General features: G+C 38.6%; 5 protein-coding genes across 8 annotated transcripts; 1 reads left to right on the top strand and 4 right to left on the bottom strand.

Annotated features, from left to right (window-relative positions):
- Positions 1 to 195: 195 nt before the first annotated feature.
- Positions 196 to 3,257, top strand: LOC137711951 (F-box/LRR-repeat protein At1g67190-like). Of its 4 annotated transcripts, XR_011065174.1 has the most exons (4): positions 196 to 390; positions 779 to 1,069; positions 1,253 to 2,304; positions 2,594 to 3,257. XR_011065174.1 is itself a non-coding variant. In XM_068451102.1 (2 exons), exon 2 carries the CDS (start codon positions 985 to 987, stop codon positions 2,233 to 2,235), a length of 1,251 nt encoding a protein of 416 aa, XP_068307203.1. In that variant the 5' UTR covers positions 196 to 390; positions 779 to 984; the 3' UTR covers positions 2,236 to 2,511. The 4 variants fall into 4 exon arrangements, 1 of the variants encoding a protein (XP_068307203.1); XR_011065173.1 differs by having other exon boundaries at positions 867 to 2,304; positions 2,594 to 3,213; XR_011065172.1 differs by having other exon boundaries at positions 779 to 2,304; positions 2,594 to 3,213.
- Positions 3,258 to 3,448: 191 nt separating this feature from the next.
- LOC137711952 (NDR1/HIN1-like protein 10) lies at positions 3,449 to 5,988 on the bottom strand. Its single transcript, XM_068451103.1, has one exon. The coding sequence runs from the start codon at positions 5,269 to 5,271 to the stop codon at positions 4,567 to 4,569; it is 705 nt and encodes a 234-aa protein (XP_068307204.1). The 5' UTR covers positions 5,272 to 5,988; the 3' UTR covers positions 3,449 to 4,566.
- Positions 5,989 to 6,016: 28 nt separating this feature from the next.
- On the bottom strand, positions 6,017 to 6,633 carry LOC137713333 (NDR1/HIN1-like protein 10). The gene has a single exon (XM_068452619.1). It carries the CDS (start codon positions 6,631 to 6,633, stop codon positions 6,028 to 6,030), a length of 606 nt encoding a protein of 201 aa, XP_068308720.1. The 3' UTR covers positions 6,017 to 6,027.
- A 3,666-nt stretch (positions 6,634 to 10,299) lies between these two features.
- Positions 10,300 to 11,298, bottom strand: LOC137711889 (NDR1/HIN1-like protein 3). The gene has a single exon (XM_068451045.1). The coding sequence runs from the start codon at positions 11,123 to 11,125 to the stop codon at positions 10,556 to 10,558; it is 570 nt and encodes a 189-aa protein (XP_068307146.1). The 5' UTR covers positions 11,126 to 11,298; the 3' UTR covers positions 10,300 to 10,555.
- Positions 11,299 to 12,854: 1,556 nt separating this feature from the next.
- Positions 12,855 to 13,427, bottom strand: LOC137712602 (NDR1/HIN1-like protein 3). The gene has a single exon (XM_068451704.1). It carries the CDS (start codon positions 13,425 to 13,427, stop codon positions 12,855 to 12,857), a length of 573 nt encoding a protein of 190 aa, XP_068307805.1.
- Between the last annotated feature and the right edge of the window lie 1,159 nt (positions 13,428 to 14,586).

Genomic DNA, 14,586 nt, shown 5'->3' with positions numbered 1-14,586 from the left:
TTTCCTCCAATTATATAAGATATATGATGAACGACTCCGTATTCTGAACACATTGAAAAATTCTCTCCGGATAAGATTCACCTCATCTTGTAAGAGGATTGGATTGGGAAACAAAAAAAATTCCAACTAATTGGAAATCAAATTTCCATTTTCTTACGTGCGCAATTACTCTCCACTTTTCCACACGTGGTAGAGAAGACCTTCCTTCCCCTGTCCTCATCACAGACTCTTATTCTTCCCCAAAGGTCTCGTCTTTCAGACCAAGCAAGCAGGTTTTGGTTGGTTCGTCTCTCCATTCGTTTGTCCAGAACCATTGAATTCCGCATTCAACGATTGGGATGATAATCCCAATGACACTTGGCACTTTCGGGTTTTGATTTGCTTCCACAGGTAAGCCTGCTCTGGTTTTCTCAATGTGTTCTTCCATTTGATTATCTTTTGTGTTACGTTAATTTTTGTTTAATTTTATTTTTGTAGGTTTATGGGTTCTATGTGTTTTTGCTCGATTTAGTATCTTGATGCTAAGCTGTTGAAATTTGTTTGAATGATTGAATTGGGTTTATGTTATTGAGTTTGTTTGGATTCTTGTTATTGAATAGATATTGATCCAGTTCAAAATCTTGCCAACTTTTGAATTGTTGACTTATCTGTAATGCCCAAAATACTGGATTTTTCAGTTTCTAGTAGCTAATCTTCGCCTTCCATGCTTAATTGTAGTGACAATTACTGATTGATTATTGGAAGTCCAAAATATTGATCTGAATTTTTACATGTATAGATGACGTCGTGAATTATCTCGAAAAATGGGAGATTGGTATTTGGCATTGATGGTTCTTGGTTTTTCTTATCTTTTGTGAAAAACCCAGATGGAAGGTTTGACATTTCTGGATGGCTAATTGTGTGGTGTTGGTTTTTAATCTTCATGGGGTACATTGAATTTTGAGAACAAGAGCTTCCCTCGGTTTTTGTTAGTTTTTTGTGTATATGGAGCACCTTCCAGTTGAAGTCATAGGCAACATACTATCCCGGCTTAAAGCTGCCCGAGATGTGGTGATTGCATCTGCGACTTGTAAGAAATGGAGAGAGGCTTGGCGCAATCACCTCCACACTCTTTCTTTTAATTCCGATGATTGGTCCGTCTATCATGATCTGACAACAAGTAGATTGGAAATTCTTATAACTCAAACAATTTTCCAAACTACATCATTGCAGTGTTTATCAATTTTAATGGATGATGTTGATGAATTTTCAGCTGCCCCAGTGATTGCTTGGCTCATGTATACCCGGGATACCTTGCGGCAACTGCATTATAATGTGAGGACTACTCCGATTGTGAATATCATTGAGAAATGCAGTCGGCAGAAGCTTGAAGTCTTGGCATTGGCTTATAATTCTGTAACAGGTGTTGAACCCAGTTATGAGAAATTTCCATGCTTGAAGTCACTTTCACTAAGTTATGTCAGTATCTCAGCATGGGATTTGAGCCTTTTGCTTACCGCATGTCCAAAACTTCAGAATTTGGCTCTTATTAATCCTGATATTGCCATGTCGGATGCACAGGCAACCATGGAACTTAATAGTCCTTCTCTTAAAGATATCTATGTGGAAGCTGTCAGTTTGGATAAGTTCATACTCGAGGCTGATAGCATTGAGAATCTGCACCTGAAAGATTGTACCCTCGAGCTTTTTGAGCTTATTGGTAAGGGGTCACTGAGAGTTTTGAAGATCGATGATGTTAGTGTCCTCCATCTTGATATTGGTGATAACACAGAGAATCTTCAGATTGTGGATGTTAGCAGCTTCACTATCATGTGGCCAAAGTTCTATAACATGATCTCAAAATCGTCAAATTTAAAGAGGCTTCGGCTCTGGGGTGTTGTATTTGATGATGAGGATGGGGTTGTGGATTTGGAGACTGTTTCTTCTTGCTTCCCTCAGTTAAGCCACTTATCATTAAGTTATGACTTAAAAGATGTTTGTGGCTTGCAGGGGTCATCGCATTTGGAGAATGTGGTTGTGTTAGAACTTGGATGGACTATAATCAGTGAGCTCTTCTCAGACTGGGTAGCTGGATTTCTAGAAAGATGCCCTAATTTGAAGAAGTTAGTCATTTTTGGGGTAGTTTCAGAAGCCAAATCCCATGAAGAGTGCCGAGTTTTAGCAAGCTTCACCTCTTCCATTGTCTGGCTGATGAGAAAATATCTGCATGTAGAGGTACAATTCGATTATGAATAGAAGACTAGAAGTCCTGCTGACTGCATTGATGCCTGTTGAAATATTTGTTAAGCGTGATTGTACAATAAGGTACATGGCAGAACTTCATTATTCCTATCATCCTCATAAAAATATGAAAGGGGAAGCCCCTTATTTTCCGTACAAGATTATGCGTGCTGAGCAAATGTAAATTTACTTATTGTTTTGAAAATCAATTTTGTCTGTTTATTTCAGGCTTGTGTTTGATTCATAATATTCAAAGGAAAATTTTCATATACTGAAGATTATTTCGTTTTAGCTTATGCGCTTTGTTTTCAATTTGTTAGGTACTGTCCTTGATAATATTCCATTTTATTTCACCATGTCTTTGTTTTTGTAGTGCGGTTAATTTTGGGATAATTTTGGGTTGAAGCCGCTTATGGTACTTCTATATGACTACCAGACTGAATATGGTGCATGGGTTTGGTATCATTTATCACCCCCTTGCTTGAACAGGTGAGCTCCTCTACTTCCACAATTCAATGGATTATGGCATTATTTCAAGTTTTAACTGATTGTAAGATGACTGAATTAGTGTATGCTTAAATTCTAGGGATGACCATCAACATGTTGAGGCATTTTTATGTTCTCCAACACAAATGTAGGGTCGAGTTGTAATCAACGTGGATGAAAAGTTTACTTCATTACCTGTTTAGTCGAGATTAGATTAGAGATTTTTCATGCTTTGTGGATTGATTTTGTACATCTACTCCTTGCTAGATGAGAATAACCATTTGTTTAAATAAAACGTTGGAATTACATCCTTAATTTATTCCTCACATCAGCTTGAGCAAGGATCAACCTCATGACATCTTTGACTAGTTTACCTCCTCTCACTGCACACATTATTGCTCAAGAGTATAGCTAACCGTCAACAAAAATTAAGCACTGCTTGAACTCCCCATAGTACAGTAGCCAAATATGTTATATTCATTTCGAACTGTAGCCCCAACTTTCGTCGACCGCCCATCAGTATTTAGGTTAAAAGAACCTGTGGCGGCTTCTCCCACCTGCAGCAACTGAGTGTTCCTCTCTGCACTTAGAGCCCTAGTGAGGCTTCACTGCCATTACATATTCCGCTCTGCACTTAGATCTTTACATGTTTCTTTTACTTCTCTGTATGACTACGTTAAAACGCGTCCTGTTATTATGATTTTTTGCACTGTACCGTACATCTCAGGGCTCTGTGTAGTCTACGGGATCTGTTAAGATATGAACATTCCTGCACATTGTGGCCTTGAAAAAGCACAAGCGGATGTTTCATTAGGACTTAAAGGAACCTGCAGCTTGCAGTCTATTCTGCTAGATGGGTACCTGGTTGTCTTGGAATTCATTTACCCAGCTCTTTCCCGAAGAGCAAGCTGCACACCGATACTATAAACGGCTGTAGCAGTTTCCAAATTAAACTGGGAAAAGTCACTTTCGTCAAACACCACCAACCGCTGCCCTTAAAGAACTGCATACAAATGCTCGTGTTCTGGTGGCCTTGGTAAAATGGTGCCAAAGTTAAATTCACCATAGCAAACCTGTTCTTTTCTATAGTTAGCAATGACTTGAGTGCAAGGTTGTAGTTGAGAGTAATGTTTCTGGTGTCGGTGCCGGTGGAGCTGAATTGGGTCAGAGAGGCGGTGGTGATGGTGACTTTGGGCTCATCGGAAGTTAAGATGTAGCAGATAATGGGTTAGGCAGAGAAAGGTGTTGCAGAGTAGGCAGAGAAAGGTGTTGCACAACCTCCTCCAGACATGGCTGAGAGAAAAAAGAAGCAAGTGCAGTGAGAGATGGAAAAATATACAGCACAATAAAGGGTACTTTTTGGCTTTGTCTAATTTAAATGATTAAATAGTGGAACTTCCAAGGAACTTTTTTGGGTTAGGGGGAATTTCCAAAGTTACTGATTGGAACCAGTTTCCAGCCCCTTAGCTGGTTTCCATTTGTTGCTAATCTGCGTAGTCAAGTCGGTTAGAGCGGTGTTCTTCCCTTCTACAATCAAGTTTGAAGCCTCTTTCCGTAGTATGAAAAATTGCATAAATGTAGCCACGGGCCTTTTGAGAGTGCTTATGTTGGAAGTAATGCTCGGAAGTACTTTTGCTGGAGTTGCTTTTGTTAGAAGCACATGTGTTTTTAAGTTTCTAAAAAATCAAGTGCTTCTTGAAAATGCACTTAGAAGCAATTCTAGAGGAAGCTGCTGAGTTAAAAAATTATCACAATTAATCATACAAGAATTTATCAACGACAATTTGATACATCAAGGATGAGTTTGTTGAAAAAGGGTCATATTTTTTGGATCGAAAATCGCAAATCCGTGGCTTGTCTCTAGGATTCGCGAAGGACATGAACATTCCTGCACTTTGTGGGATTGAAACCGCTCACGGATGTGTTGTTAGAACTCACAGGAACCTTCAGCTTGCAGTCGATGTTGCTAGAACCGTAATCTGATGTCTTGACCTTGCCGTACCTGGCTTTTACCCGAAGATAAATCTCCACATCAATACTATAAACACCGGCAGCAGTCTCCGAGTTAAACTGAGAAAGGTCGTGTTCCCCAAATGCCACCAACTGCTGACCTTCAACGAGTACATGGTTTAAATTGGTCGTGTTCTTGTGGCCTTGGTAAAATGGCTCCAAAGGCAAGGTCACATTAGCGAACCTCTTTTTTTTGTAGTTGGCAAAGACTAGGATGCGGCGGTAGTATATGCCAACCCTTTTGTTGGGGTTTCGGATGGTGACGTTGAGCGCGAGATTGTAGAAGAGAGTGTTGTCGGTGTTGGTGAAGTTGAATCGGCTTAGATAGGCATTGGAGACGGTGAATTTAGGCTCTTTGGGAAGGAAGATCAACCAGAATATGAATGTGGTTAGGCACAGGCAAAGGAAGGCCTGCCCGACGAAGTAGACGCAGCGTGTGCCGCACTTTGGAGTCATTGCACGAGAGAAAGAACAAGAAAAATGGTATGAGATGGAGTTGCATATGAGGTATCGTCTTGTATATAACACGAAAGGGTGGATTTCGGCTTTGTACATATGAAAGATCTTAATTACTAGCTAGTTAATTGACCGCTGCCAGCCATTGACAGAAAGGTATGTATATCTAGCAATTTACTTTGTTAAAAATGTCGAGAGGAACTTCCAAAGAGTCCTTCTGGTCTGGAGGAACTTCCGAGGTTGTTCAATCTGGGTGTCGCTAGTCGCCTAAAGAATCGAAATACCTTCTGTTTTGCTGATATAATTAGCTAAATTTCTTCTATGCAGAAGCACGTGGAGGAAGAGGGTTTTCGATGCTTGAAGTAGTTTCTGGTAGTTATGTTGGAAGCTGTGGGAGACTGCGATTTGAGAAGTAGTTGTGACGACTTGAGAGTTAGTTGTTATGAGAGACTGCACAATCAAAGACGTGAATGAAGGGTTGAGTTGAGGGAAAAGGTTTACGTGACAGCGATTTGAGAATTAGTTGTGATGACTTTTTGGTCCTTGGGAATAATATAACGTTGAGAAATTATTCAGTGTGTGTGACAGTAACGCTACTTGGAAACGCAAGATGCTGTCTTCTTTAAGTTTGAACCTGAATCATTTTTAGGTTAAATTTTATGCGTGATGCATTGTAAAAAAGCTCTATACTCTAAATGATCATCGCTCCCATCACTAAAAACTTGTACTGTCAACGTTGTGTACATTTTTCGGTATTGGATTCAATCCAAACGTATGAAAATTGTTTGACAATGTGCTGAGCACTGTGATAAGTGGAATTGCTTCATATAATTTAAGCACAATTCTAAAAAACACTTAGCCTGAAGTATCAGGATCAGAAAAGATTTTAACATTCCCACACTTTGTAATATTGAAACCACCAGCAGAGGTTTCATTAACATTCAAAGGAACCTTCAGCTTGCAGTTGATTTTCCGTGACGGCGTGTAATAGCTTGTCTTCAACTTGCCAAACTTGTCACTTACTTTTACAGCAAGATGAATATCGATGTTGTATACACCGGCAGCAGTCTCCGAGTTAAAATTGGAGATGTCATTTTGCCCAAACACCACCTCCCCCTGCCCTTCAAGAAATACTTGTTTTAAGACGGTGGTGTTCTTGTGGCCTTGGTAAATTGGCGTCGAAGTTAATGTCACCAAAGCAAACCTCTTCAACCTATAGTTAGCAATGGCTTCGATGCAGTTGTAGTAAAAGCCAACCCGTCTGTTGGGGTTTCGGATGGTGATGTTGAGCGCGAGGTTGTAGTGGAGAGTGTTGGTGGCGTTGGTGAAATCGAATTGGGTGAGAGTGGAATTAGTGACGAAGAATTTCGGCTCTTTAGGAAGGAAGATCAACCAGAATATGAGAAGGGAGAAGAGGGAACCCAGGAAGATGCTGTTGACAAGCAGAAGAAGCAGATGCATAGGCGATGCCGAGACATGGAAAGATAAGAATCGTGTAATGGAGTCGAACGGATTAACGGGAAGGTTTATGAAATGCAAGGGAGGGTTTTGGCTTGTGTTCATGACAGAAGTTTAACTGCTAGTTATTAGCATGCTGAGGAATATATGCATATGATATTTGATAGAATTTATGTTCATACATGAAGATAAGGTGTTAAGCAGAGAATTGATGTGCCGGAAAGTCCAATGTAAAGGCCAAATTAAGGAGAGTTCTGAGAAAAATTACGAGGAAATTCTAAGTTTTTTCTGTTTGGTTGGTTGTTACGGAGGAAGTTCCAAAGTTATTGAATTGGATGTAGTTCATGTAATGTTGAGGAATATTTGGACTGCAAATTATTTTCCATGAAATTGCATTCTCTGCTAGTTGATTTTGATTTGTTATAAAAATTTTGGGACGCCACTTTCCAACCCGTCTGAATTTTGACATTTACTTGGTTCACTCCAATACCTCACTTTGACACGTCCCGACATTGCCTTTGCAGTCAATTACATTGCTTAGTTTATGTCAAAGCCTACAATCACTCATTTTATTGCTGCCAAACGTATTATTCGATACATCAAAGGTTTTCTGGAATTTGGTATCGTGTTTCGACGCCCTTCTGGGCCTCCTCTTACTCTTCATGGTTAGTCGATGCCAACTAGGTTGGCTGTCCGAATACTCGCCGTTTCACTTCCGGGTACCGTGCTCCAGCACCACCACCGATTTTCCCCTTTTGCTAGAATTTGAGCACTACTTATATGGCAACCAATCCTGTTTTTCATGCTTGAACCAATCATATTGAATTAGACTATCGTTTTTTCACATAATACGTTTAACTTATATGTCACTCCTAAGGCCCATTTTATTCCATCCATTGATCAGCCCGCTAATGTTCTTACAAAAGGTCTCTCCAAGCAATGTTTCATACTCTTGCGTTCCAAACTCATTTTTGTAACGTCGCCCAGTTTAGAATAGGAGAATCCGGTTAGGATTTTTCTACATATTGGGCTAGGTTTAGTTGTATGTCCTGTGAGCTTAGGTTTCTTGTAAAAGATAATGATGTTAATTGTACGCCAAGTCATGAATGTGTATATAAGTGTACTACTATACATCCATGAAAACCATCTACTTATACGAATTCTACGATCAATTGGTTGAGAAAAACCTAGATATAATAGTATGGTGGCGATGTCGATCAGACAGCTGGTCTAGTTGTTTATAAGAAGTTAAAATTAATAAACAAATATCCTAAATCTATTGTTGTATTAAAAATAAGGGTAAATCTCAGTTTACTATCTTTGGTACATGAAGTTTTTTTCGTTCTAGAATCATACCTAAAGTGTTAATTTTGCGACAATTTCATACATCCGTTAGTCTGACTGTTAAGTCTCCCGTTAACTGATGACGTGACACCCATGTGGATAATGACTGGACTCCACATGTCATTAAGGGGTCCATGTGATCATTAAAAATAAAAACAAAAACATTATTTTGTCAAAAAAAAAAAAAAAATCTCTTTTGTTACACGTCTTCCTCCCAGGGGAAGTTCAATCCGCCCATTCGTCCCTAATCCCCTCCTCCCTTCTCTCCTCTGCGTCCCACCCAACCTTCCCCTCCTACCTCAACCTCTGGCCACCTCTTCTTCCAGATTAGCCGGACCCACCTTTCCTCATCAAATCACCACCGTGAGCATCCAATTAGCCTTCCTCCTCGTCAAATAGCCGAACCCACATTTCCTCGTCGCCAACGTTGACGGATCTACGGTCGCATTTGAGGGCGAGCTTGGTGACGGTGCAGTAGAGCACACAACTGTCACAGCAAAACTCCAGACTAAATGGGGGTGCTCAGAGAGGTGGTGGTGTCCTTTGCTGTGTCGACGGGACAACGCTGTGCTAGGCTTGCAACGAGAAGGTTCACAAAGTGAACAAGCTCACGAGTTCTTCTGTCCTCCCACATGCCCAATTTTGAGTTTATGATTGGCAGAAGTTGTTGGGTAATTGAATTTTGTTTGAATTTTTAGTTTGATTTGCAGGTGGCAGTTGGGTAATTGGGTTTTGCTTGAATTTTTCAGTTTGAAGTAGGATTTGCAGGAGGCAGTTGTGAGGCCTAGAAGATTTGGCTTTTGGTAATTTTAATTTTGGATTCTGGCAATTGGTGGTTTTGCTTTTGCAATCAAATTATTGGATGTTCATGAAGGAGATCCAAGGTTTGTGTAAGAATTCTTCGTGGTCTCCGTCGGTTTTGAGGTATTTGCAGGGAAAGGCTGAGACATTGGCAGGAAATTTAAGTACCCAAAAGGGACGGAAAAACCTGAGAAAACAGATATGCCGATAACTGGATCTATTGCGGCGGTGGTGAAGCCTCTACATGTTCGCATTTCAAGAAACCGTTGCTCAATATTTTGAAAATTGAAAGATTTTGGTGATTAGGGTGGATGGAGTCGAAGATGGAGGGGGAAGGGTGGATGTATAACGAGTCGAAGAGGAGAGGAGAGGAGAGGAGGGTTTGGTGGTTTGGTGCAGAGGAGAGAATGGAGGGATAAGGGAGGAAGGGAAGGTGGGGGGAGGTAGAAGACGACCAAAAAAAAAAATTTAATTTTTAATTTCTACGTGGACCTTAATAACATATGGTGTCCAGTCATTGTTCATAACACCACGTCATCAGTTAACGGTAGATTTAACAGTCAGACTAACGAATGTATTGAGATTGTCCCAAAATTAACACTTTAAGTATGACTCTGGGACGAAAAAAAACTTCATATATCAAATGTTGAAAACCATGAAACTTAGGGTACTAAACTAAGATTTACCCTAAAAACAAATAAACCGATATCATACAAAAAATAGGGCATCCCGAAGCTCAAAACATTCAATGGTTTTTTTTAGGGAAGTGTTATTGGCACTCCAAAAATCTCATTCTACACTCTTCACAAGTGTATTTTTCTTTCTAAGTATAGAAAGTTTGGAGTTTAGAATGAGAAATTTAAAGTGCCAATAACAATTTTTTTTTTTTAATATATATAAGCTCAAAGTCAACGTGGAAGCGTGTTTTGTGAGTGATCTATATACGTAAGTTTGCAGGATTATTGAAGGAATTAATTCATGTAGCTTCCAAGCCGCTGACTTTTGAAATGTTCCACCATTTCTACGATCCCCACATAACAAAAAGAATTAAAGATTTCAACAAATTGAAATATTGTACCACTGACTGTTGTATACAGATATATATGTATTGAAGGAGGCTACAAGCCTACATCTATTACAATTTACATGCATGTATGAATGTACGCATGCTAATATATATTGACTGATTCTTAAAGTTATTGGAATTTCAAAAAGATTGTGTCAATGCTGAATCAAGTGGTTTTCGATATATAGTTGTGAGAATGTATTTTAGTTATTCATCAAACAATCACGCAAAACGGTGAAAGAGTAGTTTTTGAAGGTCGTTAAAGCTTTTCTCTTAAATAATATAGTACATACAAATAAAAATATGTAAGAAGTTCTTTAAAAATAATAAGGAACTTTCATTTCTTTTTTTTATACAATTGAAAGCGAGGAAGGAAAAATCAAACATGAACCTTTAGTGTAAGAATAAATATTCTTAATCAACTAAGTTATAACACACCAATAACGAAAATTGCCTTTTTGAACGTATGCATATTGGCAAAAGGCATGTATAGCTGTGTGAAAAAAAATGCTACTAATTAAGAGAGCTATCAGCATATCATTGTGTGTATTACACCACACTGCATGGCGATCGACGTGATGAATGGAATCCACAAAAAAGTTGTTCCCAGCTAGAATGAAGTGTATGGGAAATAAAAACCCTTTTCTTATTAATTTGAGAAACTAAAACACAATCCTCCAAACCATGCATGCACGTACATTACAAGACAAAAATCTAAGCCTTCTCACACTTGGCAACCTCAAATTTTACAGCAGATTTTCCGTTAGAATTCAAATGGACCTTCAAGTTGCATGCCATCTTCATATTCTCATGAATCTTGATTGTAGCATACTTTGCCCAATGCTTGACCTTCAACTTCAAAACGATATCATAAACCGTACTAGTCTTCATCTTTGAAACCTCATCATTCGGAAGAGACATCTTTTGCTCCCCCTTGAACAATGCCCTCACCGGATGCTTATCCTTGTGCTCTACCTCGAAGGGGTCGATGCTAACGCTCATTAAACTGTCTTGCTTGTAAGACGCAACGGCTTCGAATTTCTCGTAGTGGAAGTCCGACCTTTTATTAGGGTTTTCGACATTTATCGTGACCTCTAAGTTGAATTTGAGGATTTTATCGCTTGTCAAGTTGAATTGGGTCAGAGACGCATCAGTCACCTCGTACTTGATCCCACGTTTAGGGCTGTATTCGCGAACAACGATAACAGCGACGCCGAGGGCAATGACGAAAACTATCATGAGGATGCAACAAAAGCAGCAACATTTTTTCCAATTGCAAGCCATGGTTGATGAAGGAATATTATTTGTATTGCTTAATTACAGAAAGAGTGGAAGATTCTTTCTATATTTGCATCACCAGCACCAACCCCCTCAAAAGATTTTGTTCTTCAAGAGGGCTGGAAACTTGAGTGCGAGATTCTGAGTTCTCGTTGAATTCACACGTAGGCCACAGAGGAAAAGAGGGTACAAATGCCCGGTGTGGTGTCTTTATAATGGCTATTTATTAGGCAAGGATAATATGCAAAATTAGTAAATACATGCATTATATTTGTCTGTATTTTCGAAAACTCCGCGTTAATCTAGTGTTCGTAAATTTAAGAACACCAACTTTTGAGGCCAGCCGCACACAACTGAGTTTTGATTAATGTGGTTTAAAATTTTTGCAAAAATAATAAATAAAAAATGAAAAATTTCAAGCCAGGAATGTAACAATTACTAATTATTAAATGTTATATGAAGACTTAGATTTAGTCAAGTTAGTTAGAGCATTGTATTCTTTGTATTTCATTTCTGAGATGAATCTTCAAGTAGTTTCAAGGAATATCTCATTTTATCAAACAATTACTAGAATGTGATAGATTCTTTATTTCATATATCTCCATACTCATCTACATGAACCCAAGCAACACCTTGTTGGCCATGCAAAGGAGTGAGGGCTTTGATATGAAGTCAAAGTTTATATCTATAAGCACACGATATCCAATGATGCCTCAGGTCTAAGAACAACTTGCATAATACAATCCAAAGCTTTGTAACGTTTGACATGTGATAAACATCCATATGTTTAAGCTTCTCAGGCAGTCAGTGTTCAGTAAACTTGTTCAATAGACAAGCATTGTATATCCACCACATGTCAAACACGCGTAGCACGAGACCATGATAACTTTAATGCGATGTACACCGATCTTACTAGATAGTCAACATACCATTATATCAATAAGCACATGATATCCAATGATGCCTCAGGTCTAAGAACTACTTGCATACTACAATCCAAAGCTTTGTAACGTTTGACAGGTGATAAACATCCATACGTTTAAGCTTCCCAGGCAATCAGTGTTCAGTAAACTTGTTCAACAGACAAGCATTGTATATCCACCACATGTCAAACACGCGTAGCATGAGACCATGATAACTTTAATGTGATGTACACTGATCTTACCGGATAGTCAATGTTCGTTTGACATTCTAAACGGCTAGGAACTTTGTTTAAGGATTTTTTATTTTCATTTTTATTTTTTATAAATTTTTTGTAGAACATTGCTTCCATATCTTAAATCTTACGACCTCATATATTATCTCTATAATATAAAACCAATACTCGTGACCAATACTTGTGAATGAAGTTGTTACACAATATCTAATATTACAAAATTGATTAATATGGAGTTGTTACATAATATCTAATATTACAAAATTGGCTTTTAGAGCACAACTGCAACACTGCATTGATAGCAGGAGAGATTTTGCATGAGCTTATAAATAAGTTGAGCTACTCCAAATAATTGTTAATTGATTTTATAATGAAACCTCAACTTTTTGCATATTAATGGTCGTGGTTTGATATTAATTTTAAAATAATAAGAAGTAAGGAAAAAAGTAGTCATACCAATATAATAAAGAATTTGTTTTCCTAATTTGGGAAACAAAAATTTCCTATATACCTTGTCTTGAAATGACAACCGATCGATACAAAAAAGATAATCTACTGTAAACTAAACGTGAAACAAATTTAATGGTCGGCCTTATCACATTTGGTGCTCTGAAAATTTTCAGCTGGTTTTCCGCTAGAACTCAATGGAACCTTCACATAGCAAGCCATCTGGAGCTCCTTCTCATCCTTGTACACAGCAATTTTGGTCCAATACTTAAAATAGATCTTCAACGTGATATCAAAAACTGTACTATTCCTAAAATTTGAAGCCTCCTCATTCGTAAGAGCCGTCACCGGTCGTAGTCCCTTGAACAATGGATTCAAATCGTACGTATCCCTGTGCGCCACCCCGAATGGTTCCAAAATACTTTTACTCAAACCCTGGTTCTTATAACTAGGAACGGCTTCAAAATGTTCATAGTGGAAGTCATTCCATTTGTTACGGTTTTGAACAGTCATGTTGAGGGACAGATTGTATAGGATGGTGTTGTTGGTTGCCGTCAGGTTGAATTGCGTCAGCGAAGCATCAGTGACCTGGTAAATTATCGATTTAGAAGGGCTGAATTGACGAACCGCGAAACAAGCCGTTAAGCTGAGAGCACCGAGTACTACAACAATGATGCAGAAACAGCAGCAACATTTTTTTAGCATGGATGGTAGAGATATAGAGAGAGAGAGGGGGGGGGGGTGAAGGAGATTTTTCGAATAATGCGAAACCAGGGTGCGAGATTATTGTTAAGGCCTTCTAGGTGTAAGAAGAGAGGGTGTAGGGTTACAGGTGCTGGTCGATCGATAGGAAATTGTAATGGTATTTAAAGGTGTAACTCTGCATAGTTAGTAAAGACATCTATAATATGTGTAATTTGGTGATAAGTCTTCATGTTTTAGTCAATGACAATTCGACATAGTAAGATTTGAGGCTGGCACCTTATCTTAGTTTTGACTGCGGTCTATATAATTACATAAAATCTCAAGCCTTAAACTTCTCATGAATTACTAATTCTAATTGTTCTTTAAATTTCATTCGACATCAAGTTCATGTAACAGCTAGCTCGCGAACATGTATTTTCAACAAAAGCCTGGATAATTATGTTCTATGGTTTACTACTGTTGCTGTGATTGAGTTGAACACGTAAACTCACGTTTTAGTGTGATTGTATTCATAATTTTAATATTGATGAACAAATTTCGGACATCAACGTGTATAATTGACAAAGAAGTGGAAAACATATTCATACTAACTTATTCATACTCGAATTTTATACATTTGTTCATTTTGAAGAAATTTACCCGGCATTAGGGTCTCCAAAGATATAAAAACACATACAATCAGTAGTCTTGAAATCATTCGAAACTGTTCCATTAATTGAAGTACTCAAAGGAACCTTCAACTTGCAGTCACTCTTCCTTGGAATCTTGAAATAACCCGTCTTCATCTGTCCGAACCTGATTCCTATCCAAAGAGCAATCTTCACGTCAATGCTGTACACCCCGGTAGCAGTCTCCGAGTTAAACTTGGAAAGATCACTTTCCCCAAACCTCATCAATTGCTGCCCTTGAAGATCTACATGCACAATTGTCGTGTTCATGTGGCCTTGGTAAAATGGTGTCGAATTCAATCTCACCAAAGCAAACCTCTTTTTCCTGTAGTTGGCAATGACTAGGATGCGTCGATAGTCTATACCTACCTTTTTGTTAGGGTTTCTGATGTTGATGTTGAGGGTAAGGTTGTAGTGGAGAGTGTTGTTGGTGCTGGTGAAATTGAATTGTGTGAGAGAGGCATCGGTGATGACGAACTTGGGTTCTTGGG

This window comes from Pyrus communis, chromosome 13, assembly GCF_963583255.1.
Source record: "Pyrus communis chromosome 13, drPyrComm1.1, whole genome shotgun sequence".
NCBI lineage: Eukaryota > Viridiplantae > Streptophyta > Magnoliopsida > Rosales > Rosaceae > Pyrus > Pyrus communis.
Note: the sequence above shows the minus strand (reverse complement) of the source record. Positions and strands in the feature narration are given on the sequence as shown.